Genomic DNA, 12,865 nt, shown 5'->3' with positions numbered 1-12,865 from the left:
TTTAAAGATGTGAGCTCTGTCTTTTGTCATCTTCCCTTCTCACGGCAGGTGAACTCACCTACTCACATGGCTTCAATTTTGAGCAAGAACTATCTAGCCAGACTTCTCTGAGATCAAATCCTGAAACACCTATGAACACTTCCAGCATTATCATTGGGCAGGGCTTCGAACCAGTTCATTCAAACTCCTGCTGAAAATTTGCATTTTCATCTCAGGTATACTGAATCAGAATCTACATTTTAACAAGATCCTCAGGTGATTCTTATGTATAATAAATTTTGAGGACCATTGCTCTGTAGTGATTCTCAGAATTGGTCCCTAACCAGCAGCATTAGCATTGCCTGCGAACTTGTTAGAAATGCAAATTCTCAGCAGGGGTTGGAGCCTGAACCACTGGTTCAAAGCCTTAAGTTCCAACCCCTGCCATTGGGTTAACTCTTGTCTGAAATCTCTTTTTCCAAATATATGTGTAATTTTTTTAAAATTTTTAATGGTAGTAAATTTTTGTCCTCACAGTGAATCTGGTTCTGAGAAACATCTAAACGTTACTAGGAGCTAGTTCTGAAGAATAGACATAAAATGTTATTTTATGTCCCAAACAAGGTGTAAAGTTTTATTGTAGAGTTCATATGTGGGACCTGAGAACCTTCACGCACATTTCTGACACTGAAGAAATGAAGCCCAACCCTCCAGAAAAGGGCCAGTACCACCTCTCACAGGTCACTGATTTCTCCTTTCTCTGTTGATTATAGGAAACTATACAACAATGGCTTTACTTCAGTCCAAGGACATGCTTTCAATGGGACGAAGCTGGATGCTGTGTAAGTCATGGGTAGCCATGGAAACTGCCACCCCCCCTCCCTCCAAGAAGGAGGGTCAGAATTCCGAGTCTTTTTTTTTTTTTTAACTTTGCTTGGTCGGGCTTTTCTGAAACACATTAATATGAGAAAACTAAACTTAAATAGCTAAAGAGTGGAAAATTCCCAAAAAATGTCCGAATGTCTAAAACATTCAGTTTTAGGCACTGAAAGTGGGATTACAGCACAGTAGAAAAGCAAAAATTGGAAGGACCTCTTTATGATTGGTTTTGGTGTCCCTACCAAGGAAAAAGAACACATTCAGCCCTACCTCCACCCATTCCTAAGATGATGGAATAATTGCTTACCTACATCAATTTGGGAAACCAGCTGATGTTCTCCAGGACAGGCTGATCTTCACACTACATAGTGGGCCTTTAGAACATAAGCAGATCTCTTACAACTAGAGGCTAAGGGATAGATTCTACCAGAGCATGTCTCAATGCCAGAATTACTGTGACCAAGACTTGGAAATGAAGTTAAGGAACTTGACAAGGACCAGCTTTAGTAGACACTTAAATTGGCTCCAATTCTAAATCCCACAGCTTTATCCTCAATCCAATGGAGAACCATGGATTCTTCTTCAATTATCTTGCAGGATTGTGCATGGGTGTGTGTGTGTGTAAATGTTCATCTACTATGTACATAAAGTAAAGGGGTGTTTTTAATTAAGCCCAAAGCTGTTCAAAATGCCAGGTTTCTCTCGTAGTCCTTTCTGACACATTTTCAAGAAAGGTGTCAATTGATATTTGATTGACTATTTTCAGAAATAGCTGAAAAGCCAACTTTTTCCCTTTCAAAAAATAAAGCCCAGAACAGGATGTTGGCAAAAAGATAGCCATTGGCCTGGGGTTCTGGGCTTGTTGTATTTTTATTTCAGGTCTTTGTGGTCCCAAGTGTCAGTGCCAGGTTATACTTTGTGTCTGAGAGTTGAAGGCTGGTTAAGCCATACTGGTTTATCTTTTAATCTAGTATCTAAGGAAAAATAGCATTTTGTAGTGTCTTCTTCTCACATATGATAGACTAGTTAATTTGTAGGGCCCACTACAAAACAACTAGATCATACATAAAACATCCTTGTATTGCATAGCTCCAAGAGAGGGAAATAAAACAAATTAATAACAAACTAGGATCTTAAACTAAAGTGGTTAGTGCTCACAAAGGGTGGAGTTCCCTTATGGGCAAGTACTAGCATCAGTAGTGCCAGGAAACTGGAACTTAGTGCAGTGAGAAGGCAACCAGGGGAGGTGTGAACCTGAGACACCTGCAGTGAGCCAGGAAAGCTGGACAAAAACTGGAGTGGTCTCACATTGATAGTTCCTCCTGACTCCTGGCAGAAATAAATACAAATGCTCTACAGAAAACAAGAATCCCAATGCAAACGCCCAAGTTTTTTTAAAAATTAAAATCACAATCAAAGATCATACATAGAAGGAAAAACAATCACCATGAGTAAAAGTCAGCTGAAATAACAAACACCAGACTTTTGTGTTTGATTTGTCTTACAACCATCATTTAGGTTTAACTTTTTTTTAACAATTATATTTTTTTACTTCCAGAAGTTCTATTAGTTGGTTTTTTCATTCTGTTTTTTAATTTACCTGGTTATTTTTTACAGTGTTTTGTTGCTTGCTTGTTTTTGTGACCCCATCTTTTTTTTCCTTTAAATATTTCATACCTAATTATTTTATACTCTGGAACTGGTCATTGCAAAATTTGAAGGCCTTATGATTCTGAACTTGTTTGTAGTACAACATTTCTCAAACTTGTTGGGCATACAAGCCACCTAAGGGATCTTGTTAAAATGCAGATTCTGATCCCGTAGATCTGCAGTGAGCCCTGGGATTCTGCAATTCTACCAAGCTCCCAGGTGATGCTGATGTTCCTGCTCAATTCACCTCTCTTTATGTAGCAGGGGTAAGGTACACTAGTTGAACCGCCATATACAGTGAACCTAGATGGAAAAGAAGACACATGTAGACTCAGTGGTTATGGTGGTGTTCTGGTTTGGGGGTTAGGTGGTGGGTTCTGGTATGATTCCATTTTTACAGGATAAATGATGGTAGATTTTTAAGTCATTATACTTAGGCATAGATTTCTGAGTTCTCATCAGCAGGGTCTCACTTTTGAAGTAGACTCTCACTCTTTGCCAGGCTTTTGGGCTTCCTAGTTATCTTTATCAAATGAACAGTCACAGCACCATTCTCTTGATTGTCTCATTGTGGGGTCATTAGGGTTGATGTCAGTCTTTTAAAAAAAATAAATAATTACAGGGAAAGACTAAAACAAAAGACTCACTGGAGTAACATGAATAATTATACATCATATTTATTTACAAAATTGGAGAGACCCTCCTTTCATCTTAATTTTGTCTTACATACTCCTCACAAACTCCTTCATTTATTTTTCAGTACATATTTATTGAACACCTACAACATGCCAGGCACTGCGCTATTCACTGGCAATACAAAGATGAGCAAGAATGACGTTGTTCCCTGTCCACACTGAGTATACCCTCTGGTGGGGTTAACTCAAGGTCAGCAATATCAAGGGTTGCAGTACATTTAGGGAGAACAATTAGTTCCAATCCAATCCAAAATATACGTCTCAGATTGGAGATAACATTGGCTTCTTTGCTTGATGATATAATCATGATTTTCCCTAGATTTATCCTGTGTTTTTTTTGAAATTATTAGCACTCAATTGCAACAATACATGAATCTGACCAAATATTTCCCTCCTTGATTTAAGTATTCCTAGAAAACAATGACCCTTAAGGAAATGATCTTCCCAATTCAAATTTTCTGTGGATGAAGTATTGGGACTTCTTAAATTTATTAAGATAGTCTGTAGATGCTTGGGATGTAAAGATTTCAGAAGACTGTCACCTGGGAGTATCAAGGGATTAGCAATTCAGTAACAGAGAACCACATTAGCAGCAGGGGCAAGGATGACAGTGGAAAAGAAACCTTAAACCAGGGAGACCACAGCTGATACTGTGGCTCCATGACCTTGGCGTGTCCAGCTAACTCTTGCCTAAACCAAAACTGCCTTTCCAGAATGCTAATAAGAAAAAAGACCAGAAAACTTGGATATGGGTTAACTTCATTTCTAAAACTTTCCACAAGCAAAGGGTTTTAAAGCGCAAGATTAGGATCTATGCTTGCAATTTTCTGCTTCTTTATCTTGCCATATTTTGTCATCAGAAGGCATGGCCCTCAAACAATCTCAGTTGTCATTTCTTAAGGAAAGAGATTTGGGGTTTACAGTTCAGACTTTAGGTCTGTAGAACAACAGTTCTCAGTTTTGGCTACAAATTGGCATCACCTAAGCAGTTTTGAAATGTCTGGATGACCACCAGATATTCTGATTTAATTGGTCCGGCTGTGTCCAGGGCACAAGAATTTTAAAAACTTCACAGGTGAGTCCAATGCAGAACAAAATACAAGAACCACAGCTGTGGAGTACTTACCAATTTTCTTGTCCAAGCTCCACATTTTACACCTGAGGGAAGTGAAGCCCAAAGAGGTTACATGCTTTTTGCTTGTTTGTTTTTGTTCTTAAGTGACTTTTAAATTTTATAGTGCTGTCTCATGCCCTAGTGTCATAGTGGTTACGAGCTCAGCTGCTAACCAAAAGGTTGGCAGTTCAAATCCACCCGCTGCTCCTTGGAAACCCTATGGGGCAGTTCTACTGTGTCCTGTAGAGCCACTATGAGTTGGAATTGTTTGGGGTTTTGGTCTAGTGCCCAAGCCAAGGCCAGAACCAGCATCCCCTTGTGCAGAACTCTTTTCCCTGCACCCTGCTGGGGTTCATCATCGCTGACTTCCAGCCACTTCCAAGGCTTGGACACCCAACTCCTCTGGCCAGTGCTGCTTGTTTCTTAGCCCAGGAGAATGTTTAGGCTTCTTTGCTCAGTCCATCAAAAGCAACAAATGCAGAAACTAAGATATCTTGCAGCTGGAAAGAGTGAGATCATGTGAGTGAAGAGAGACAACTGAAGATTCAGGAGAAATTTCAGAGGAAAATCACACTAAGCAGCTGTACCAGCAGTCAGGGAGAACCTGAGTATACCAGTGGAACAAGCCAAATCAGTGAGCTTCCAAATGAGGTGTGAGTGGGGGACATCTGGATGAAAAGGCTGGCATGGTAAAAATGTTCAATTTTTAAAATTAAGGTAGATGTTAGGCCCCATATGTTGGCCATTTTGCTTCAAAACGTCTTACGCCTGCTCATGATTGGCCTTTTGGTCAGCATTAGAGAAGTCCACAGAGATTTCAAGAGATTTCTGGAAGAACTTTTTTTGGAATCAGGAGACTCCTTTGTGCTAAGTGGGTCTCAGTGTTAAGTCCACAGCCTCCTATGTATGGCTCTGGCCATAAACTCAGGTATAGGATATCAAAGGAGTTTATAGACATTTTCTACTGAAAAGATGGAAAAATTAACAAGTGAACATAATCTCTGTCCCAGATTTTCCCAGACATTTGTGATAAGAGAAGAATTGGAAGGGAAAGCATCTACCAGACTATGTTCCTTTGAGTTCTCTTTCCAGAATAAGTTAATTTCTTTACTACATTTTTTCTCCTTAATCTTGTTTTTTTGATGACATGTGTTTTCAGTATTGGAATGCATGCTTACTAATTGAGTGTGGAGTCGCTGTGAGTCAGAATTGACTCAACTGCAATGGGTTTGATTTCATAGGTTCAATATGGATTTTGAGAAATATGATCTGGTAATACAAGCCACCAATTAAGTGAGTGGCACTGTGGCTCCACTGATCTGTGGTATGACAGTATACCAGTGGAGCTATATAGATAATTTACTGTGGGTGCCTTTCCTTTAGGTTACATGGGGAACCTCTGGTTTTTCAAATACGACACAGAAAAACCAAAACAAACCCATCAGGGCTGCCTAACTATCACACAGAAAAGCCATAATTATGTTTGCAAGCCTTATCTCACAGAAATAAAGGAAAAAAAGGCAAAAGTTTACAAAACTAACACATCCAGGAAGCATCACCTAATAGAATGCATAACCTACACAACAGTGAAGCTCCAACTCTGGTCTGCTGAGCTTCACACATTTCACAGGGGACCCTCCTTGTCGCTAAATGCATTAGAACCAGAACAATGCCTTACCTCTGAAGCCCAGAGGCATAAAAAGTGGTTGATATACCATTAATCCAATAGTAATGAAAGAGTTAATGGAGGTTACTTTTAGAAAGGGATTCATCATCTTATAAAGTTAAACAAAGTATCCAGATGTGTTTACTGTAGGACTTCTCAGGACTTTTCACTGATTAACCTGAATTAGTAGTATCCAAGAGGGGGATATAGGATACAGAGCTTCTCAGGGAGCCCTTGATTCCAGGAGCATCTCTTTGGGCGGGCATTTCATAGAACCTATTTTGAGAAATACTAGTCAAGAAGAATCTTTTGATATTCCGTCTTGTTGGAAGCAGATAAATTTAACAAAGTTTTTTCTAGAGTAGAGTCCCTGGGTAGTGCAAACAGTTAACATGTTCAGCTGCTAACCAAAGGTCGGAGGTTTAAGTCCACCCACATGTGCCTCACAAAAAAGGCCTGGCAATCTGTTTTCAAAAAATCAACCACTGAAAACTCTATGGAACACAATTCTACTCTGACACACATAGGGTCACCATGAGTTGGAATTGACTTGATAGCAACTGGTTTTCTTTTTTTTATTCCAGAGTTGGCCTGTGGAGATTCTAAGAGCTAGTAAGGGATTCAGATTATCTGGTGGTCATCTGAAATTAAACCTATGAAGAGATTATGTGGGGAAGCTCTCCTGACTTTCCCACCAGCTTTTACCTCAGACCATATCATGGACTCTGTGAGAGGCTTGGCTGATAGCAGGGAGTTATTCTGTTAGAGACCCAAACCAAGAATACCACACCCACTGCTGTCGAGTCAATTCCAACTCATAGTGACCCTATAGGACAGAGAAGAACTGCCCCACATAGTTTCCAAGGTTGAAATCTTTATGGAAGCAGTCTGCCACACCTTTTTCCCACAGAGCCACTGGTAGGTTTGAACCACCAATCTTTCAGTTAGCAGCTGAGCACTTTAACTACTGCACCACCAGGTCTTGTGGACTGGTGTCCTGATTGAAGGTCTGTTCTAGTCACCATAACTACTTCTCGAAACACAGGAAAGAAATAGGTGCTCCACGTTCAACATACTTTCTTGACATTTTTATGTTAAATATTAAAGTTATTTGGAAGAGTTTAACAAATGTGAGAAATATTTCTTAGTTAAGAATCATTTGCTTCTTGATTTTTAAAAGTCTACATCAGAGGTCAGAAACTTTTTCTATAAAGGAACAGATAGCAAATATTTTAGCCTTTGCAGGCCACATAGTCTCAGTCACAACTACTCAACTCTGCTATTGTAATGCAAAAGTAGCCGTAGACAATATGTAACAAATATGTGACTGTTCCAATAAAATTTTATTTAAAAAAACAGGTGGCAAGCAAGAGTTGGCCCAACAGCCATAGTCTGCTGAACTCTGGCCTTAGATGAAGTTATTCAGTGAGGAGGACCATTGTCTGTTACTCCCAATTCCTGGTAAATGTAAGAGGGCAAGCATGAGATAAAGAAAAGAAGTATTTGGAGAAGACTATTTCAAGGTTAGAAAGTTCAGATCAATCACAATAGAAAATATTGTTTTTTTTCAATCAATATTTTGAATCCAAATTTGAAACTCTGTTCTTGTTATAAAATAATGCTCTATCTAGTCATGAATCTACCCTAAGCTTCTGGTTCTTAGTTGATGGAAATTAATTTTTCCTAGGTTTAAGCCTTCAGTAGAAGGTATTATGTAAGTCCAAAGTAAAACTTAGATGATAATCATGGTAAGGAGTCATGGGTCTAGAGGAGGACAAGAATTGAGCTCTGGATGGAGAAAACAGAGTCAAGATTCGATAGTGATAATGAAACAGTATTCATTTTGTGTTTTTAACATAGGGCTGCCGCTTCTGTAAATAGAAGCCAAAGTAAATATATCAGTCTTTGATGATTATCCTAATAGTGTTCAAGGATTGCATGTGGCATTTTAACAATTTGGTGAATTCTCCACAAGTATGTTCAGATATCTTTAGGTTCTAATTTAATATAATGTTTAATCAGTGTGTCATCCAAAAAAACAATTATTCTTCCACCATCAGCCTCACGCCAATTTGCTGAAATTAGCCGATTTGACCTCACTTACACTCATTTTTTTAGCCTAACCGAAGAATACGATTGCAGCCAAGTTGGACAAATTCCCCACTGAGAACAAGTGCTGATGCCTGAGCAGCAATTGAGTAATTAGATGTTCATGAAAATTATGACAGATGTGTAAAAGCACAGCTGTCATTTCCTATGGAACCAAGCACGTTGTCATCACTCCGATGTGAAATTAATTAATAATACAAGCATCTCTTGCTCAACAGAAGTTGAACAGTACTCAGGCGCAAGTTAAGTCACACATTCATTCTTTGGAACTTCTTCTCAGTCCTCTTTCCACACAATCTGGCATGAGGATGTGTTGCTTCTCACAGGATGTCTAATTCTCTGTATCATGGTTTCTATTGTCAAACTCTTGTAACTAGCTACTATCTGACAGTGAACGTTTAAGCAGGGAAAAAAATAGTATTTTAATATGCTAAGAACCTACCAAGACGCTAATCATTATGAATAGAGAAGTCAGTACAATTAATGTGCTAATTATCATCACACATTAGCTAATCAGAAGTAAAACAACACAGTTTGGAGCACCAGGAAAGAATGACAATAGAGAAGATTATAGGATTAAGCCGGCTATTATTTCTCATGGGATAAATGTTTGAACAGTTTGTAGGATATGCTCCAAGTTTGGTTTTTACCTCTGCCTATTGAAATCTTGAGCATCTTCTCGCCTGTGACTGTGTACAAACAGGCATCCTGATTTCTAATACCAAAAGGATTTCCCTACAGCAAGCTAGCTTCCCTTAGGCTAATGTGAGAGCGAGGCAAGGCTCCCCTTTAATTCTGTGAATAACCAAAGCTGTGAGAAGGAAATACAGCTTCCCAGGGACGTGTTCCCACATGAGTCTTACAACATAAACAGGTGCCAACCTCAGTTTCCCCTAAAGGAACTGTAGAGTCATTATGCATCTAACAGGAAACGCTGGTGGCGTAGGGGTTAAGAGTTTGGCTGCTAACCAAAGATAGGCGGTTCGAATACACCAGGCGCTCCTAGGATGGAATCGACTCGAAGGCAGCAGGTTTTGGGGTATGCACCTAACAACAACAACAGCAATACTGAAATTGGAGTGCTGGTGGCACAGTGGTTAAAAGCTCGGCTGCTAACTAAAAGGTTGGCAGTTCAAATCCACTAGCTGCTCCTTGGAAATTCTATACGGTAGTTCTACTCTGTCCTACAGGGCTGCTATGAGTCAGAATTGACTCAGTGGCAACGGTTTTTTTTTTATGCTGAAATTCAGTCTCGGAACTGAAATATATCCTAAAATTCCCCAGAGAGCAAAGCAGAGCAGCAGCCGCAGATTTCCTCGCCACAGTGTCATACCCCTCCCCTCTGACCTAGTTCACTTCCTTATCTAAATATAATGTAGAGGGGGCCTCTCTCTAGACATTACCAGTAACTATGCTTTCATCTATTCATCCAGCAAGTCTTTATGGAATGGCTGCTATGTTCCAAGAGGGAGTCCGGTTGGAAAGGATGTGAGCTGTAATATTGCACATATATACTACGGAGTTTGCTGATTGGATATTCTTTCACAGCTCATTCATGACCACCTTTACATTTTGACTGCCTTGTTCTCCCTTAACTATGAGATATACCAAAACACCAAGCCAAACCTGTTGCCACCGAGTTGATTTCGACTCATAATGACACTATAGGACAGAGTAGAACTGCCCCACAGAGTTTCCAAGGCTGTAAATCTTTATGGAAGCAGACTGCTACGTCTTTCTCCTACAGAGCGTCTCGTGGGTTCAAACTGCTGACCTTTCAGTTAGCAGCCGAGCTCTTAACTACTGCACCACCAGGGTTCACTGTGAGATACACAGCACTTAAATCAAGGCAGAGCTTCTTAACCCCCCACCCCCCATGAAAAGTCTGACATATTTTTTCTAGAAAGATTTCATTGCTTCCAACCGGTTCTCAAAGAGGTATAAGCCCCAGTCAGTGCAGAGCTTTGAACGCACACAGATGCAGCAGTATCCATCCTGTTTTTCAAGGAGATGCCAGTTCTTGTCTCATAGCTCTCCCCAGTATTTGTATTTAGGAGTCCCAGTCTTCAAGAAGTCCTTTCTTTATTTCTGATTCCAAGCCTTTCTACTCTAAGTTCAGTTATGTTTAACTTGTCCTTGCAAGAGATAAATTAAATTATCACCCTCTATAAAATAATCTACTCCCTGGGTGGTGCAAATGGTTAACACACTCAGCTGCTAACTGAAAGGTTGGTGGTTCAAGTCCACCCAGAAGCACCTTGGAAGAAAAGCCTGGCAATCTACTTCCTAAAAACTAGCCATTTGAAAACCCTGTGGAGTACAATTTTCCTCTGACACAAATGGGGTCATTATGAGTTGGAATTGACTTGACCACAACTGGTTTTTATAAAATAATCATTATCTGGAGTAGGTTACCCATATGGCTTATCATAACTTGTGATTTGGCCAAACTGATTTACAGGATGGGGATTTCAGAGGATTTAGAATAAAGTCATGGTCAAGGAATAAATTTAGCTAGACCGAAATTCCCAGAATTGTTGTGATAAATGGGGCTGGTTGGAAGCACTTTCTTCCTGGATAGTAAGGCTTCTGGGGCTCTGGGTGGTGCAAACAGTTCACTTGACTACTAACCAAAAGGGTGCTAGTTCAAACCCACCCAGTCAGACGATCACAAACTGGATGCTGGATTCAGTGTGAGAGACAGAGAGAACTTCCCCAGAGCATTCATATACATTTGATGCAGACCACACCCTCAGGGAAAATCTTCCTACTTGAGAAGGCGGTGACTTGAGTCACACCCTTTAGTAAGGGTAATGACTGGGGTAAGGGTGGTGAGTTGAGTCACACCCTCTAGTAAGGTGGTGACTCAAGATACACCCTAATTCACCCTCATTAACACAATCACAGGCATAGAAGCTGGGATTCACAGCACATCACAAAATGGAGGATAATTACATCAGATCACAAAATGGAGGAACCATACAATACTGGGAATCGTAGCCTAGCCAAACTGACGCATAACCCCAACCATCATAGTTTCCGTACACCTTATTTGCATAGACCCACTCAATCATTGTGTGTGAGTCACGAAGGCTATGGCTAGAAGAGCCATATTAAATAATTCATTGCACTGCACTCATCCCACCTGTTTAGATTCGTACAGAACATAAGAGTAGCAATCTAAACCCAAGGATAAAGAGCTAAACGAGGCAGCCTTCAAAACTGCTAAAGGCAGAGTGATAGTTTAATTTTAAGCACCTGATTATCTCTAAGGAGCCCTGGTGGCACAGTGGTTAAAGCAGTCAGCTGATGGAAAGGTTGGCAGTTGGAAGCCAACAGCTGCTCTGCGGGAGAAAGATGTGGCAGTCTGCTTCTGTAAAGATTTACAGCCTTGGAAACCCTATAGGGTTGCTATGAGTCGGAATCAACTTGATGGCAGTGGGTTTGGTTTTTTAGAACTATCTCTAAGAGGTAAAGTTCTGAACATCCATATTGGTTTTAGAGACTGCACCTCCCCAAGGACCCAGTTCATCTCTGTTCAAGCTGGCTCCATCCTCCTCCTCTCCTCCTGGACTCTGGCTGGCTCCCCAGCTTGAAGTCTCCTGCAGCGTTTCTGGTAAACCACGACGCTTATCAACGAGCCTCATTATCCTCGGGGGCATATTAAATATCAGATGAAAACACTGAAGAATTGGACAAGCAATTATTTAGTTTTACAATAATTTCTAATGATTGGAGCTAGCCAATTTTTTACTTGCAGCAGTCAGAGATAAAGAGGAAAAACTGAGGTGAGCTCACCAGTTCTTACTTGATTTTCAACAGTCTGGAAACAGGATGTGATCTGCAAGCTGCACAATCCAAAGAATACAAAAAGAGATGCAAGCCAGGGCAGCAGTTATGCTGGAGCTTAGTTTAGCTATCTTTTTACAAAATCATTCTGTTTAAGATCTTCTCTCCAGTTGTTGTTTTCTCCAAGGTGATTTTTACCCGTTCCAGCTGTCACTGAATAAGGGACTCCGTGGACACAGTGGGTTGAACGAGAGTCAAACAGTGATCGAGTCAGGCCTGTGATGGAGAACCTTACACAACAGTGACCTGTTGGGAAGGCATGGAATGGCTACATTAGCACCTTAAAAAAACATTTGCTGTCCAGTCAATTCCAACTCATGGTGACTCCATGCATGCAAAATATACTGGAAGCTTTATAACACAAACAGCAGGCCTCTACCCTCCCCACAGTCTGGTTTCTGATGGCCCAGAGGCCACCACTTTCAACGTCTGGGATTTCCTTGCTAGCTCATAGGGTTTTCAATGGCTAATTTTTTTGGAAATAGATCACCAGACCTTTCTTCTGAGGTACCTCTGGGTGAACTCCAAGCTTCAACCTTTCTGTTAGCATCCAAGCACATTAACCACTTGCACTACCCAGTGACTTGGGTCTTTGTCCATATCTGAGCTCACTTGACCTTCTCCATGTCAGACTTACCAATGCCCTGAAAGCTGGACATCCAGCCACTACCTAAACAGATCATGTCTGGGCCATACCCTTGCAGTGTTTGTAAGCCAGCTGCCTCATCACTGCCAAGAAGAAGGCCAACTGACCAAATGCCACTACATCATATGCTAAGTCTTCTATCCTTTCTTCATTATTTTTTTTTTAAAGCAATCACGTGTGTCAACACCGAGCTTGACATCGCCCCTCACTATCTTGGAGGGAAGGTGTTGATTCATTTATTCACTCATTCAAAAAATAGTTATTTAAAAAAAAACCCA

At 40.5% G+C, this 12,865-nt stretch overlaps 1 protein-coding gene across 2 annotated transcripts in view; it reads left to right on the top strand.

The window, feature by feature from the left end:
• Positions 1-12,865, top strand: part of TSHR (thyroid stimulating hormone receptor) — a 173,284-nt gene that overhangs the window by 127,236 nt on the left and 33,183 nt on the right. For both annotated transcript variants that reach the window (XM_004388084.1, XM_004388085.1), the window contains exon 7: positions 753-821. In XM_004388084.1, coding sequence (XP_004388141.1) covers positions 753-821 — 69 coding nt within the window. The remainder of the gene's footprint in view (positions 1-752; positions 822-12,865) is intronic.

This window comes from Trichechus manatus, unplaced genomic scaffold (assembly GCF_000243295.1).
Source record: "Trichechus manatus latirostris isolate Lorelei unplaced genomic scaffold, TriManLat1.0 scaffold00206, whole genome shotgun sequence".
In the NCBI taxonomy this organism is placed as follows: Eukaryota; Metazoa; Chordata; class Mammalia; order Sirenia; family Trichechidae; genus Trichechus; species Trichechus manatus.
The sequence above is the reverse complement of the archived record's forward strand: the minus strand, read 5'-3'. Positions and strand labels throughout refer to the sequence as shown.